Source organism: Eubalaena glacialis, chromosome 1 (assembly GCF_028564815.1).
Source record: "Eubalaena glacialis isolate mEubGla1 chromosome 1, mEubGla1.1.hap2.+ XY, whole genome shotgun sequence".
Classification (NCBI taxonomy): Eukaryota; Metazoa; Chordata; class Mammalia; order Artiodactyla; family Balaenidae; genus Eubalaena; species Eubalaena glacialis.
The window spans coordinates 76,997,712-77,015,882 of NC_083716.1; the positions used below are offsets into that span (position 1 = coordinate 76,997,712).

The window sequence follows — 18,171 nt, forward strand, 5'->3', positions numbered from 1 at the left end:
TACATATGTAATTTCTTTACATCTTTGCTTAGAGTTAATTATATCTTGTCTGTATATTTGTGAAAGATAAAAACAAAGAACATTAAAAACTAATTCACCTTTATAAATCCATTTTCTTTTGACATGGGAATGAAAATGTGACTTTTGTTTTGATCAAAATGCATATTTGCAACAAAGTTTCATAATGTTTCTGAGATTACATTGATTTCCAGGAGATACCTGGGATTTCTATTTCTAGCTTCACCACTCACTGGCCAGATCTTTATAAAAGTAAAAAGAATAATTGAGGTTTATCCCGATTGTTTCTGCTCAACACCAAATAATTGCATATGGTAATTGTCTCAGCCTATTCACTAACTACTAATTCGATGACTAAAGCCAAATCAGTTCACAAAGTACCTCGGTTTTCACTTTTGAAAATGATAGACTTCTAGGACCTGATAGCATCAAGTTAGCTATCCTATTATGGCTGTTTCACTTTACCATTAAAGTGTCAATTAAGACATTTTAAAAACGACAAAGGTAAGAGTACTGTAAATTAAAACTGAGTCAACCATTTGCAAGAAGCTGGAAGGAATTTCTACTCTTTGAGACTGAATTTTAAAATGTAGCTAATGAGTTACACATCTTTTGCCATCTGAACAGTACATGACCACCTGGGAAATAGATAAGAAATGTCCATCTTCTCCTCTTGAGGATCTGACATAGCTAGGCATGGGAAAGGGCAAGACTGACCAATAGGCCATGGTTGTACAGCAAAGGAAGTAAGGGTCCATGTTCCTTCCAAGATAGTGTAAATAGTTAATACCACCCTACTAGAAAAAGAATAGTTGTGAAAAAGAACAGTTGTGAAATGCAGTGAGTCAGCAATTCTGGTCAAGCAAGAAGCAGGCCCTTTGACAGGACATCAGCCAAGTCATAATTATAAAACAATAAAGGTGATCCCATTAAAATCAAGAACAAAATAGCAATGTCTATTATATTAATATTACAACAGAGTTTTAGAAATTTTAGCTAAAATAGTAAGAATGAAAGATGAAACTACTGAAAAGAAATAGATAAATTGAGTACTATTTGAAGATAATAGATTGCAGACCTAGAAAATATAAGGAAATTTACTGAAACATTGTTTGAATTAATAAAGAATTCAGTAAAAGTGGCTAGATTCAAGATATATACATAAAAAGTTGTAGCTGCTCTCAACACCAGCAAGAACTAGTTACAATAAAAGCAGCAAAAAACAAAAACATTAAATACCCCATGAATAACCTTAATAAAAATATAAGGGTAACTGTATTATGCTACTCTATGTAAATAGTGTATTGTAAAGTTAACAGTTCCCAAGTTACTTTGGATACTAGAATTCTAATAAAACATTGGAGGGGGAATTTTGACACATTATTTCTAAGATTTACTTAAAGAAATTAGCAAGAGAGAATAAGATGTTTTTGGAAGGATATGTTTCTAACAGATGGTAAAGTATATTACAAAGTTTCAATGGTTATGATGGTATGGTATTGGTATCAGGATAGATAACGATTCAATTAGATCTATAAAGCATATAGCCAAGGAAAGGACACTTACTCAGAACGGCATATATGATAAAGATGGCATCATTCAATCAGTGAAGAAGAGAAGGCCTATTAAATATATAAATGGAGCTGGAACTGTTTTTATAAGAAGAATATTTATATGTTTACCTCACATACTCAAAAATCTTACAAAGATTAAATAATTAATTTTTTAAGGTTCATTCATTCATTCATTTATTCATTTATTTGGGCTGCATTGGGTCTTCATTGCCGCATGGGCTTTCTTTAGTTGCGGCGAGCGGGGGTTATTTGTTGTTGCCGTGCATGGGCTTCTCATTGCGGGGGCTTCTCGTTGCAGAGCACGGGCTCTAGGCTCACGGGCTTCAGTAGTTGTGGCACACAGGCTCAGTAGTTGTGGTTCATAGGCTCTAGAGCACGGGCTCAGTAGTTGTGGCTCGCAGGCTCTGGAGTGCAGGCTCAGTAGTTCTGGCGCCTGGGCTTAGTTGCTCTACGGCATGTGGGATCTTCCTAGACCAGGGCTCCAACCCGTGTCCCCTGCCTTGGCAGGCAGATTCTTAATCACTGCACCACCAGGGAAGTCCCTAAATAATTAATTTTTAAAAGTACAAACCATAAATATGTTTTTAAAAAGAAAAAGAAAAATGGGCCATGGATACAAACATATTTACTGAACTGGCCAATAAGTTTATTAACATTTTTCTTAGTCAAGAAAATGCAAATGTCCAGTGGCTAAGACTCCATGTTCCCAATACAGGGGGCCTGCCTTCGATCCCTGGTCAGGGAACTAGATCCCACATGCCACAACTAAAGATCCCACATGCAGCAATGAAGATCCCGCATGCTGCAACTAAGATCTGGTGCAGCCAAATAAATAAATAAATATTTAAAAAAAGGAAAGAAAATGCAAATGTAAACAATTAAATCCTGTCACTTGACTATTAAATTAGTAAATATATGTATATTTAATTGAAGTACAGTCAGTTTACAATGTTGTGTTACTTTCTGGCATACAGCAAAGTGATTCAGTTATACATATATGTGTGTGTATGTATATATATTCTATTTCATATTCTTCTCTATTATAGGTTATTACAAGATATGAGTATAGTTCCCTGTGCTAAACAGTAAGACCTGTTGTTTATTTTATATATAGTAGCTTGTATCTGCTAATCCCAAACTCCTAATTTATCCCTCGCCCACCCCCTTTCCCCTTTGGTAACCGTAAGTTTGTTCTCTATGTCTGTGAGTCTATTTCTGTTTTGTAAATAAGTTCGTGTCAATTTTAGATCCCAAATATAAATGATACCATATGGTGTTTGTCTTTCTCTTTCTGACTTGCCTCACAGTATGATAATATCTAGGTCCATTCATATTGCTGCAAATGGCATTATTTCATTTTTTATGGCTGAGTAGTATTCCATTGTATTTATGTAGCACCTCTTCTTTATCCATTCGTCTGTCGATGGGCATTTAGGTTGCTTCCATGTCTTGGCTGTTGTAAATAGTGCTGCTATGAACATTGGTGTGCATGTATTTTTTCAAATTATAGTTTCGTCCGGATATATGGCCAGGGTGGGATTGCTGGATCACATGGCAACTCTATTTTTAGCTTTTTGAGGAACTTCCATACTGTTCTCCACAGTGGCTGCACCAATTTACATTCCCACCAACAGTGTAGGAGGGTTCCCTTTTTTCCATACCTGCTCCAGCATTTGTTATTTGTAGACTTTTTAACGATGGCCATCCTGACCAGCATGAGATGGTACCTCACTGGTCAGGTAATTTTTGTAGTATTGATTTGCATTTCTCTAAAAAATAGTGATGTTGAGCATCTTTATGTGCCTGTTGGCCATCTGTATGTCTTCTTTGGAGAAATGTCTATTTAGGATTTCTGCCCATTTTTTGATTGACTTGTTTGTTTTTTTTGTTACTGAGTTGGATGAGCTGTTTATATGTTTTGGAAATTAAGGCCTCGTGGATCGCATCTTTTACAAATATCAGTACTTTCTCCCAGTCCGTAGATTGTCTTTTCGCTTCGTTTATGATTTCCTTTGCTGTGCAAAAGCTTTTAAGTTTGATTAGGTCCCATTTGTTTGTTTTTGCTTTTATTTCTATTGCCTTGGGAGGCTGACCTAAGAAAACATTGGTATGATTTATGTCAGAGAATGTTTTGCTTATGGTCTCTTCTAGGAGTTTTATGGTATCCTGTTTTATATTTAAGTCTTTAAGCCATTTTGAGTTTTTGTGTATGGTGTTGAGGGAGTGTTCTAACTTCATTGATTTACATGTAGCTGTCCAGCTTTCCCAACATCACTTGCCAAAGAGATTGTCTTTTTTCCATTGTATATTCTTGCCTCCTTTGTTGATAATTAATTGACCATTGGTGTGTGGGTTTATTTCTGGGCTCTTTTTTCTGTTCTGTTGATCCATATGTCTGTTTTTGTGCCAGTCCACGCTGTTTTGATTACTGTAGCTTTGAGGTATTGTCTGAAGTCTGGGAGAATTATGCCTCTAGCTTTGTTCTTTTTCCTCAGGATTGCTTTGGCAATTCTGGGTCTTTTATGGTTCTGTATAAATTTTAGGATTATTCAAGTTTGGTATAAAGTGACAGGGGTTAATGTGACAGGGATCGCATTAATTCTGTAGATTGCTTTGGGTAGTATGGCCATTTTAACAATATTAATTCTTCCAATCCAAGAGCATGGTATATCTTTCCATTTCTTTAAATCATCTTTAATTTCCTTTATCAGTGTTTTTATAGTTCTCAGCATATGTCACCTCCTTGGTCAGGTTTATTCCTAAATATTTTATTTTTTTGATGTGATTTTAAAAGTGATTTTTTTTTAACTTTCCCTTTCTGGTATTTCACTGTTATCATAAATAAATGCAACAGATTTCTGTATGTTAATCTTGTATCCTGCTACCTTGCTGAATTTGTTTATCAGTTCTAATAGTTTTTGTGTGGAGTCTTTAGGGTTCTTTCTATGTACTATCATGTCATCTGCATATAATGACAATGTAACCTATTGCCTTCCAATTTGGATACATTTTATTTCTTTTTTTGTTGTCTGATTGCTGTGGCTAGACTTCCAATGCTACGTTGAATAGAAGTGGTGAAGGAATTCCCTGGTGGTCCAGTGGTTAAGACTTTGTGCTTTCACTGCCGTGGGCCCAGGTTCAGTCCCTGGTTGGGGAACTAAGATCCCACAAACTATGAGGTGTGACCAAAAAAAAAAAAAAAAGTGGTTAGATTGGGCATCCTTGTCTTGTTCCAGAATTTAGTGAGAAGGCTTTCAACTTCTCACCATTGAGTATTATGTCAGCTGTAGGTTTGCCATAAATAGCTTTTATTATGTTGAGATATGTTCCCTCTATACTCACTTTGGTAAGAGTTTTTATCATGAATGGATGTTGAATTTTATCAAGTGCTGTTTTTGCATCTATCAATATAATCATGTGGTTTTTGTCCTTTCTTTTGTTGATGTGGTGTATCACATTGATTGATTTGCATATGTTGAACCATCCTTGTGACCCTGGGATAAATCCAACTTGATCATGGCATATGATCTTTTTTATGTGGTGTTGGATTTGGTTTGCTAATATTTTGTTGAGAATTTTTGCATCTGTATTCATCAAAGATATGGGCCTGTAATTTTCTTTTTCGATAGTGCTTTTGTCTGATTTTGATATCAGGGTGATGGTGGCTTCATAGAATAACTTTGGGAGTGTTCCCTCCTCTTCAGTGTTTTGGTATAGTTTGAGAAGGATTGGTCTGAGTTCTTTGTATGTTTGGTAGAATTCCACAGTGAAGCCATCCAGTCCTGGACTTTGTTTTGCAGGGAGTTTTTGTTTTCTTGTTTGTTTGTTTAATTAATTATTTTTTTGTTAAATTTTTGGCTGCGTTGGGTCATCGTTGCTGGGCGCAGGCTTTCCCTAGTTGAGGTGAGCGGGGGCTACTCTTCGTTGTGGTGCACGGGCTTCTCATTGCGGTGGCTTCTCTTGCCACGGAACACGAGCTCTAGGCATGTGGGCTTCAGTAGTTGTGGCACACGGGCTCAGTAGTTGTGGCTTGTGGGCTCTAGAGCACAGGTTCAGTAGTTGTGGCGCATGGGCTTAGTTGCTCCGCAGCATGTTGGATCTTCCCGGACCAGGGCTTGAACCCGTGTCCCCTGCGTTGGCAGGCGGATTCTCAACCACTGTACCACCAGGGAAGCCCCTGGAGTTTTTGTTTTTGGTTTTGGTTTTTTTTGGAGATTCTATTTCACTTCTAGTGATTGGTCTGTTCAAATTATCCATTTCTTCTTGATTCTTGATTCAATTTTGGTGGGCTGTATGTTTTTAGAAACTTGTCCATTTCTTCTAGGTTGTTCAGTTTGTTGGCATATAATTGTTCATAGTGTTCTCTTATGGTTTTTTGTATTTCTGCAGTATCCATTCTTACTTCTCCTCTTTCATTTCTTGTTTTGTTTATTTGGGTCCTCTCTCTTCTTGGTGAGCCTGACTAGAGGTTTGTCCATTTTTTTTACCCTTTCAAAAAACCAGCTCTTGTTTTTATTGGTTTTTATAAATAGTTTTTAAATCTCTATTTTATTTATTTCCTCTTTGATCTTTATTGTTTTCTTCCTTCTGCTGACTTTAGGTTTAGTTTGTTCTTTTTTTTCCTAATTCTTTCAGGTGGTAGATTAGGTTGTTTATTTGAGATTTTTCTTGTTTTTTGAGGAAGGCCTGTATTGCTATGAACTTCCCTCTCAGGACTGCCTTTGCTGCATGCCACAGATTTTGAATGGTTGTGTTTTGACAGTCATTTAAACTTAATTGATATTTTCAGGACATTATATCCAAAAAATCCAGAATATACATTCTTTTCAAGTGCACATGGAACACTCTCTAGGATAGACCCACATACTAGGACACAAAACAAGCCTCAGCAAATTTAAGAGGATAGAAAGTTTTTCAAGCATCTTTTCTGTGTACAACAGCATGAAACTGAAAATAAACCACACAAAGAGAAACAAGAAAAAACAATTACATGGAGACTAAACAACATGGTACTAAAAAACCAATGGGTCGGTGATGAAATCGAAGAGGGAATTAAAAAATACTTTGAGACAAATGACAATGAAAACACAATCATAAATTAGTAAATATATTTTAAAAATTATTGTTGGATGAAATGTATGTAAAGTGTTTAGCTTGGCACATGGGGAGAGCTCAATAAGTCATATTTTTATCAAAAGTGCTGAGGCAGCAGTGGGAAGAGCACTCATACATTTCTACCTGGTTGGGCAGGGTAGGGATGGAGTAATACAAAGATGTTCTAGAAAGGAAATTGGAAATAGGCACTAAGAACCTTAGAATTCTAAACAAATAAAAATGTAGACAAAAGATCATGGGATCTAAAAGTGAAGCACATCATAAAGGTAGCCAAATAGCTTATGTTCAGAAAGATTTATAATTATTTGAAAGTGGCATAATTAATAGGTATGAAAAATATGCAAATAAACTTCCTAAGTGTAATAAGGAAATGTCTTAAACAGAAATTTTCCAGAAAGGTTTGATATCGTTTTTGTACTGAGTACAAAATTAAAAATTAAAACTAACTTCCCTTTATCATTGAGATTTCTACTGTGCTGTGTTATGCTGTAATCACACATCTTAATCTATTTGGTAATACCTTAATCCTCTAACTTTGAAACTATGCAGATAGCATAAGAATGTCAGAGGAATATTGTTACTACATAATGTTAACCTAGTATTAAAAGTAAAGGGAAGAATGGAGAAAACTAGGAAGGCAAAATTTTGACTGTGTCAAAGCTCTAGATTAATTTCCGGAATAAAGATTGTTAACACAGTCACTTTGGAGTTTGAAGAATGTGTGAATGAGAGAAATATGTTTAGCTCACTTTTAGAACGTACGCCCTTTTCTTGGCCTGAAAGAAGTAATACATTCCTCTTTTTAGTTTTCTTAAGGAAAATGCTACAGTTTGTAACATGAATATACAAAGATCTGCAAATTCTTTTGTAGACAAGTTAAATCTTCTTAATGGAGAGATCTTGGATTTGTTTGTCAAGAGCTGGGTCTCTCCCAGAAACCAATGATCTTAGACAAGTCAATCTTAGACAACTTAATTTTCTTCATCTTTAAAGTTTGCATAGTGGACAGAAGTTCTAAAGTCATTTCTACCTCTACTATTCTATGATTTTGAAATGTATTTAACTACATTTGCTGCTACTGCTTACCCAAAATAGAAATTGAGCACTAGGTTACCCAAATTTCACCTATTTCAAAAACATAAATCATGAAAAGAAAATTTTATGGCATAAGCTTATTACAGACCTGTCTTAATTAATTTCTTGAGTAGTAGTTGGTGGGGTTTTTTAGTAAAATAAATATAACAGATTTTATATTCCTAGTCTAAGCTGTTTTTAAGAGAAAACATTATTGTGTTTGAATATTTAAATAATAAATAAATATTGGCTTTAATGGTCAGAATCCATTATGGAATTCAGAGGTTTATTTCACTCTAAGAAATGAAATTTACCAAAATTATTACTTGTCATTTCTTTTCCCCCTCCTCTATAGATATTCGTATACCACTAATGTGGAAAGACTCTGATCACTTCAGCAATAAAGAACGTATGTATGATTTTAATTGTAATTGAAATATTTTCTGTAATATGTAGTAAATTTGAGATTATTAGGAGAAAAAACTGCTTCCCCACTGAAATAAATGGATGTCATTTGACAGAATAAGCAGAATCTTGTTGATAGGAACCTGTGCAAGGATGGTGAGTAACAGGTAATAGAGAAGGGAATTGTGCAATAAAAGGAAATATTTAAGGAGTCATGGTAAAGGCAACATTATTTGACCAGAGATCTTGGAGATCTTTCTGCCTTGTTTTCTTACTTCAGATTATTTAACAGGATGTAAGAGGAAAAGATTTTTAGCTTGATCTGATTGTTTTCCCCTTCAGCATTTTATGGCTTCATATAGTCTTAACAAATCCATGCATTGTGGGTCATGGAAATTAACCTCAGATGATTTCTAGCTGTTAGAGGCAAAGCAGAAAAGATATGATAATCCTTTATCTTTCTTGTCTGTTGTGATAGCTTTGTTCCTCATACTTCAAAAACTGAATCACATTGAGCACAATTAGTTTTATATGAAAAATTCAAAATCAGGTTAGTATATTTGTTATTCAATTAGGAAATATAAATTACTTTACAAAGGAATACATGCAGGTATTAAGTACATCATTCTGATTACAGTAGAGAGTTAAGTTTTTCTGAAGAGGTACATTTTCTCAGTAATGAGGTTTCAGTCCTTTAATCACCTAATACTTTTTAAAAACATCATCAAATTAGAAGGCCCAGCAGCTATGGTTTTTGTGTTCACATGTCTACTTTTTATTGTTTTTGTGGTTTCCTCCCTTTCAGTTTGGTGGAAAATGTTTTGCTGTTAATGTGCTTGCTCCTAACCTCTCATAATAGAAAACTTATTTTTCTTAAAATATACTTGGAAACCAAATGACAGGGGTAATAGTATATACATAAAATAATAAATTTGCTATTAATTAAAGCTTAAAGAGTTTTCTAGGAATAAAATTTATGAGTTTGGTGGTTACTTTAGGCTGCTGAGAGGCCTATATTTTTAACTTTATTTTTTGATACTCCCTACTTTAATTGTTGTGCTTTAGTTGGGCAAGCTATTAATATATATTGGCAAAACAGTCTCTATAAAAAGTTAAAGGATTACAGTGTACAATGTATGAAAATAAGAATCTATTAGCAAATATTTAGGCTAATTATTTTCATTTTCAAGCAGATTTTAACATAATATAGGCATGATTCATCACATGAATCATTGTGTTATGTTGTTTTTCTTCTCTAGGATCACAGCACTATGCCATTTTTTGTTTATTCAAAATGGGAGCTGAAGTTTTTGATACTGACATGGTGATTGTGGATAAAACAATCACAGATATATGTTTTGAAAATGTGACCATATTGTAAGTATTTTTTAATCTTCATTGAATGAAAAGAATCTAAAATTCCACCTTTTTCAAAGGAAGGCAAATTTATTGGATTATTTTTGAAGCATTAAAATCTTTAAATGTTTAAATTGATTTTGAACATTGCATTATTCAAAATAAGCCCATTTCTGCATTTGAGATTTTTCCATTGTAAAATACAGTGGAAATCATGTAATATTAGTAGTAACACTATGAATCCAGTGGAATCTCATTATAACATTATTTTATGTAGAGTGAATTTGGGCATAAAAGAGGTTCTTACATCTCATATAGGAGATTTGGTTACAGAAATACCAAAATAGTATAACAACTTTATAAGACAGTTCTGAAATATGTACCATAGGCAAAGTACTTTAGTAAAATTTTGAGATGTTCTTTTTCTTACGGTGCACTTCTTTCATGTTTTCACTCCAAAACAATAAAACATTGGGTGATCCTCAGGGCTGTTTTTATTGCCCCTGCTCTTTTACAGGCTCATTTTATTGTGGTCATAATATAGAACCAGAAAGAACTCCTCAGGTAGCCATAGAAATTATTTTTAACTAACATAACATAACATAAGTTTTTCCTGGCCTTTTTTTCTATTGGCCTAAATCAGTATGTGATTTGTATTTCTTACAGGGTTTCAAAGACAGTATCTTTGTATCCAAATATTAATAACTACTTAACTATTAAAATCAATATACATGTTTTTTCCATCTTTAGCTATGGAGCTATATACAGTTGAGATTGAAAGTACTAGTTTTGCCACTCATGTAGCATTAAAAAAACTATTGCAAACCATGTTTTGTGGCTTTGGTTCAGTGTCCCATAAGTAATTGTACAGCACAGAAAAATATAATACATTCTTCTGAGTTATCAGCAGTAGTGCAGGCCATCTTATAAGCTCTATTGAACCAAAGGAATTTATTTAGGATGCCCCAAATATTGCCAAATGTTTACATAATTGAGACTTAAAAATAAATATTTATTATTTATCTAAATATACTTATTTCCATTATCAGCTATTACTTGTGCATCTTTTCCTGCCAGAATCATCCTGTTAATGGACTCTTTTCTTCACATCACTTTGCTATTGTTTGTTTTTACCACAAAGACAAAAATCATAATTTTTTTCACAGAAAGAACAATGCAAGTTACTTGGGAAGACAACTCATGATTTATAATTTTTTTTTAATTCTGTAAATATTTTAAATTGTTCTAAAAATAACTGCTCACAGATGTTCTAAATGTTATTTTAAAATGTGCTTTTTGTTATGATTGTTTTAATAAGTATTCAATATTTATGAATCTCTGGTTTTTCTCTAAATATTGACATTTGTTAGTCATTACCAGGAATACTGTATGTTTCAGAGTTGCCAAATAATAAACTATAAAAATATTTGGAAGTTATTCCTTGGATTTATTCAAACTATAGTTTGGCTATTTAAATCTTAAAAAGTCTATGCTGCATTTTTAAAATCTCTGGGGCTGATGGATTGTCCTCTGCAGACAACATCTACTGCTGATGGACCTCCTTTGCAATCTGAAGTATATTTTACTGTTAGTAACATCACCACAATCGTTTATAGTAAAGATAGTTCACTGTGTCTGAGAAAGAGCAAAGCCAATCTTGGCATTGCAGATTTTCTGCATATTGGTTTAATAAATACATACTGAGTATCTTTTATGCTAGATTAAGAATACAAAGATTACCAAGACATCACTCCCCCTCAAGGAGTTCACGCCTTGAAATATATCTCTTTATATTCATTGTTTTGTTTGTTTTCTCCTGTACAACTAAATAGTGGAACGTTATTTTAGAGTTATTAGGTACAAAGGTGGAGCGGGGAGGAGGAGCACGGTGTTGAGTGGACTGTGCCTCTTTGTGAAAAAGGCATGAAAACTAAAGGTTTCAGCAGAAGAAACCTTCTGTTTCTTTTCATTTTCTTTGCGTTTTTTGTTTTCAAATCTTTTTCCTTTGGAGGAGTCGTGATTTCAGGAAATCATACATATAATGTAAATACCTTAAAAACAGCTATATTATAGGAATGAAAAGGAGAAATAGCATTGGCAACAAAATGACCAGGGCATTTTATTCTTTTCCTTTAAATAATTTGCCCGTAAATATTGGTTAAATTGAGTTAAGATTGCCCTACTTTAGAAGCTGGTAGCTCTAGAAGTTGCAGTGACTCTCTCAGGTCATTTAGATACTAAATAAACACAGGGATATTCTATCTCATTAACATACATTAACATAATCCTGTTCCAAATGCTGCTTTTAAACGTTATGAAAACATCACAGGATGTTATTTTATTTTCTACTGAGTTAAATTTCTAACATTATGATTGTCCTTGTTTTTAGTAATGAAGCAGGGCCAGACTTTCAGATAAAGGTGGAAGTATATAGTTGCTGTACAGAAGACTCTTCTATAACCAACACACCAAAAAAATTAGCTAAGAAACTGAAGACATCTATAAGCAAAGCTACAGGGAAGAAAATAAGTTCAGTGCTTCAAGAAGATCATGAAATGTGCTTGTCCTTCAGTTCTGCTATTTAGTAAGTTTTCTAATACAATATTTACAGCGATACAGTATAATTATGTATTTGTGACATTTTAAAGTATTGTATATGGAGAATATCTTCACATTTTAAATGGGAAAAAACATCCTGAGGCAGGAATATAACTTGGTTGTCTGACATTTACCCAGCTGAGTTATCCTTAATACCTTCCTTTGAACGTAGAAAGTTTGGGCTTCCCTGGTGGTGCAGTGGTTAAGAATCTGCCTGCCAATGCAGGGGACACGGGTTCGAGCTCTGGTCCCGGGAAGATCCCACATGCCGCAGAGCAACTAAGCCCATGTGCCACAACTACTGAGCCTGTGCTTTAGAGCCCCCAAGCCAAAACTACTGAAGCCCGTGCACCTAGAACCTGTGCTCTGAAGCAAGAGAAGCCACCGCAATGAGAAGCCCGCGCACCGCAACAAAGAGTAGCCCCTGCTCGCCGCAACTAGAGAAAGCCCGCGTGCAGCAACGAAGACCCAACGCAGCCAAAAATAAATAAATAAATTAATTAATTAAAAAAAAGAAAGTAGAAAGTTGGGTGCCAGTGTGCTTTTAGTGATTTGGAATTCCAGTATCTAGCAGAAAGATGAATTATATTTCTTGAAAAGGGACTATCTACATGTTAAGTTGTTTGCTACATATCAGTCTACTAATTGGATTTCTGCATGTGTCATGCATTAGTCTTAAAGATTTTTTAAAATATTTTATTTCTTTGTAACAAAACCACATTACCATTATCACATCTAACAAAATAAAAAATAAGTTCTGAATATCATCTGATGTCCAGTCTGTGTTCAAATTGCCCCAATTCTGAGGAAGTTCTCTTCTGATCTGTGCAAGTCAAGACGCAAACAAGGTCTACAACATTGCATTTAGGTGAGTCTTTTAAGTTTCTTTTAATCTTTAACAATTTCCCATCTACTTTTTTCCTTGCCATTATTTATTGAAGAAACCAGATCTTATAGATTTCCCATATTTTGAATTTATCTGATTACATCTTTGTGGTCTTTTTAAACATCTTTTTCTATCCCCTGTGTTTCCTACAACTTGTAGTCAGATCTAGAGGACTGATTAGTTTCAGGTTCTCTTTTAGGACAGTGTACTTTCTACTGTATCCCATTTGGAGGTCTTGTCTCACTTTTACTCATGTTAAAACTGATCAGTGGGTTCAGGTGTTGTCAGCCTGATCCATCCATTATAAAGTTCCCTATCAATCTTTTATCTAATGGTGTTAGCAGCTATTGCAGGTCATTGCAGGTCATTCATTATTTCATTAGGGGTTATAATTTGGTGACTTTCTAAATTTGTCCTTTATTTATTTATATTTTATCTTGATTCTTTTCTCTCTTTTTTTAAAAAAATTATTTATTTATTTATTTTTGGCTGCGCTGGGTCTTTGTTGTTGCGCACAGGCTTCCTCTAGTTGCAGAGAGCAGGGGCTACTCTTCGTTGCGGTGCACAGGCTTCTCATTGCGGTGGCTTCTCTTGTTGCGGAGCACGGGCTCTAGGTGCGCGCGCTTCAGTAGTTGTGGCTCGTGGGCTCTAGAGCACAGGCTCAGTAGTTGTGGCGCGTGGGCTTAGTTGCTCCACGGCATGTGGGATCTTCCCGGACCGGGGCTCTAACCCACGTCTCCTGCATTGGCAGGCGGATTCTTAACCACTGCGCCACCAGGGAAGTTCTGCATTTATTTTTATTTTTATTTTTTTTTTTTTTTTCAAAGTTTAGTGTTTTTATTCAAGCTAAGAAACAACAACCTTCACACTGATATGTCTTTTGGAAAATAAAACCTAATTTTAAATTGCCTGTATTTTAAGTGCATTGTCTTGTTATTCAGTCCATTGATACATTAGACATATGTTACTATATCACCAAATTTTAAAATATTTTGATAACTACATTTCTATATAATTGACTTCTTTTAAAAGCCTACATATTTTATTGTATGCATTTAAATACATTACTCTGAGAAGGGATCTCTAGGCCTTACCAGACTGCCAAAGGATCCATGGAACAAAAAAGGGTTAAGAACCACTGCTCTGGAGGGTCACAAATAATGCTACATCCAATGGCTTTTTCTCCCAGTCAATAATGAAAACTCTTCTTGTTCTTCTGAGATTTCAGCTAAATTGAGAATGATGAGAACTTTTCTTATTTCTAGAACCTTTTCTTCCATAGCCTCTGACACTGTTGATCATCCCCTACAACTTGTCAATCTCTCCTCCACTGGTTCACATGATATTGCAACACCCTGATTCTCACTGTATTTCTCTAGTTGTTTCTCCTCAGTCTCTCACATACTTCTCATTCATCATACTGTCCTTCAGTTTTGAAATCTCAGCGTGATCTTTGACTTTTCTGTCTCCTGAAAAGCTAATGTCAAATCAGTATCCAAAACCTGTTCTTTCTTATTAATAATGTCTCTCATACATATCTCTTACTTCTCATTATCACTGCTACCACCTTAGTCCAGGTCCTCAGTGGCTAGTTCTAAAACTACTAGAACAGCCTCCTAACTGGTATCCTTCACTTCAGTCTCTCTCCCAATCCATCCAACATAGTGTGTCCAGAATACTGTTTCCAGTATTGCGCCAGTTTGATTAGATAATTCCCCCTCCTTAACTTTGCCTTCAAGGTTTCCTTCAGTGTCAAACCGGTTTGCCTTCAAGGTTTTATCGGGTTCTTTGGTGTAAGCAACAAAATTCGCTTTTCATGGGTCATTCCTAATACTTTTCTAACTTGGTAACTCTGTTCATACCATTCCTCCCTCAGGAAAGTCTTGGTCTTTCCTCTTCTTCTGTTGAAATCCTGTTCACTCTTTAAGACCTAAATCAAACATCTCTAAAGCCTGTCTGACTGAATTTAGACAAAAATCATCTCTCACTTTGTGGCCTTTGTTACTACCATTTTCTGGCAGTTATCTCATACTGCCTGTATTGTGATTGTGTTTGAACAAGTTTTACCTCCCCTACTAGCATATAAACTGTGAGGATAGAGAATCACAACATTCACCACAGGCTTTGCATACAGTAGACGGTCAGTAAATACTTTGGGGGGAGGGGAGGGGCGAGGCCTTCGGGCCCCTCGGCTGAGGCGATGGCGGCGGCAGCGGGCCTCGGGCCTCGGGGTCTCAGGCCTCCGGGTCTCGGGCGCAGAGGAGGTAAGCGTCATCGGCTGCTGCCCGACCGGACCCGAGGTAACGCCTCGGCCTCTGCGACCAAAGGAGGCGGGGGCGCGGGGGCGCCAGGGTCCGGGCCCGGCCGAGGGTCGGGGACGCTGGGCCGCGTCGGGGACCCGGCGCCACGGGCTGGCTGAGGCGGCCTGGGTTCCCTGGACGAGCCAGAGCTGGGTTTCTCCCCGTCACACCCCGAACCCCACTCCTGACGGGGGCCTGTGCTGCCCGAGCGAGCCTGGCTCTGCATTTATTTTTAAACCTAGAATTCTCTCAAAGAAGAACTTTATTTCGTTAACTCTCTGGATATAAATGCAAAAAAGTTGGTGGAGGATAAGGAGGAAAAAAATACTTGGTTCTTCTATTTCCCCAATTTTAGAATAATAAGTTGATGTTCTAGCATGGAAGTGATCAATATTTTGTTTTATTTGAACTCTTGTATTTTTATATATTTGTGTTTCAATCTATTACAGTTATTCTCTTTGAAGCCAATTTGTCCCATCTTTGATCAGTGGGAAACCTTTAAGCTGACTCTGCGTCCTTTTGACACAACCTAATCTCTGATTAGCTTCTTTGCTTTCTGGCCAGGGATCATGTTCCATGTTCATCTTTTGTTTTTCTGCCCACACTTGGAATCACCATCTCTTCAAGGAGCCCTGGTTTCTTTCAGATACTCTCTTTAAACACTGTGTTTGTTTCTTTACAAGTATTTTTATCTTTATGTTTCTTGGGAAAACTGTTGTACAGGCTGCATTCCTAGAATTTCTTTGCATGTCTTGGTAGGGTTGCCTCTTCAGCATGTAAGTAATTTTACTGTAATTACAAAAAGCAAAATATTTTAGGTGCAGATCCTGGAAATATCAATCATCAAAATGTAACTAGGGCTTCCCTGGTGGCACAGTGGTTGAGAATCTGCCTGCCAATGCAGGGGACACGGGTTCGAGCCCTGGTCTGGGAAGATCCCACATGCTGCGGAGCAACTGGGCCCGTGAGCCACAATTACTGAGCCTGCGCGTCTGGAGCCTGTGCTCCGCAACAAGAGAGGCCGCGATAGTGAGAGGCCTGCGCACCGCGATGAAGAGTGGCCCCCGCTTGCCACAACTAGAGAAAGCCCTTGCACAGAAATGAAGACCCAACACAGCCATAAATAAATAAAATTTAAAAAAAAAAAGAAAAAAAAAAAGAACCATGTGCTAAAAAAGAAAAAAATGTAACTAAATAACTCTTTTCATATCAGATATATTACATGTGAAAGTGACTTGGGACTCTAGCATTGTGGCTTTCAGTTTATTTTGATTGAGACCCACAGTAAGAAATACATTTTACATTATTACTGAATGCACAGTAACATAAGCAGACAGATTTTGTGAAGCAATACTTAGCCCTTGCTATTTATAGTATAGTCACTTGACTTTTTTCTAGTTATTTTCAGTTTCTTTTAATTCCGTTTATGAATCATTAAATTGATTTCATGATTGTTGAATGGGTCCCATCCACTGAAAGAAAGAAGGCATAGAAGAAGTAAATCTTTGCTAATATAAATGTCGTTAAAAAGGAGGAAGGGAGACCCTTTAATTTTCTTCCTTTAGAATTAAGACCATCTTAAAACTTTTCTAGATTAAGATGATATCAAGTATTTGCTGGAAAATGCTTTAATTCAACTATAAGGTAATGGAACTCTGTCTTTTTGATGATTGAATGAACAATTGTATTTCTAGTTTGAAGCATAGATTTTAGAACTGAAAGAGATAATCACCAAGTTTAGTAGTTTTAAAACGTTTTTAAGCAGCAAAATTCTTTACTTAAAAAAAAAAACAGGACCAACATAGGCAGAACACTCTATGACATAAATCACAGCAAGATCCTTTTTGACCCACCTCCTAGAGAAATGGAAACAAAAACAAAAATAAACAAATGGGACAAAAGCTTTTGCACAGCAAAGGAAAACATAAACAAGACAAAAAGATAACCCTCAGAATGGGAGAAAATATTTGCAAATGAAGCAACTGACAAAGGATTAATCTCCAGAATTTACAAGCAGCTCATGCAGCTCAATACCAAAAGAAACAAACAACCCAATCCAAAAATGGGCAGAAGACCTAAATAGACATTTCTCCAAAGAAGATATACAGATTGCCAACAAACACATGAAAGGATGCTCAACATTACTAATCATTAGAGAAATACAAGTCAAAACTACAATGAGATACCACTTCACACTGATCATCAAAATATCTACAAACAGTAAATGCTGGAGAGGGTGTGGAGAAAAGGGAACTCTCTTGTACTGTTGGTGGGAATGTAAATTGATACAGCCACTATGGAGAACAGTATGGAGGTTCCTTAAAAAACTAAAGCTAGAACTACCATACGACCCAGCAATCCCACTACTGGGCATATACCCTGAGAAAACCATAATTCAAAAAGAGTCATGTACCACAATGTTCATTGCAGCTCTGTTTACAATAGCCAGGACCTGGAAGCAACCTAAGTGTCCATCGACAGGTGAATGGATAAACAAGATGTGACACATATATACAATGGAATATTACTCAGCCATAAAAAGAAACGAAATTGAGTTATATGTAGTGAGGTGGATGCACCTAGAGTCTGTTATACAGAATGAAGTAAGTCAGAAAGAGAAAAACAAATACCGTATGCTAACACATATATATGGAATCTAAAAAAAAAGGTTCTGAAGAACCTAGGGGCAGGACAGGAATAAGGACGCAGACGTAGAGAATGGACTTGAGGACACGGGGAGTGGGAAGGGTAAGCTGGGACGAAGAGAGTGGCATGGACATATATACACTACCAAATGTAAAATAGATAGCTAGTGGGAAGCAGCCACATAGACAGGGAGATCAGC

At 36.0% G+C, this 18,171-nt stretch overlaps 1 protein-coding gene across 1 annotated transcript in view; it reads left to right on the forward strand.

Annotated features, from left to right (window-relative positions):
• Positions 1–18,171, forward strand: part of RTKN2 (rhotekin 2) — a 79,738-nt gene that overhangs the window by 24,547 nt on the left and 37,020 nt on the right. Inside the window, exons 4-6 of the mRNA XM_061197983.1 lie at positions 8,137–8,190; positions 9,446–9,563; positions 11,932–12,126. Coding sequence (XP_061053966.1) covers positions 8,137–8,190; positions 9,446–9,563; positions 11,932–12,126 — 367 coding nt within the window. The remainder of the gene's footprint in view (positions 1–8,136; positions 8,191–9,445; positions 9,564–11,931; positions 12,127–18,171) is intronic.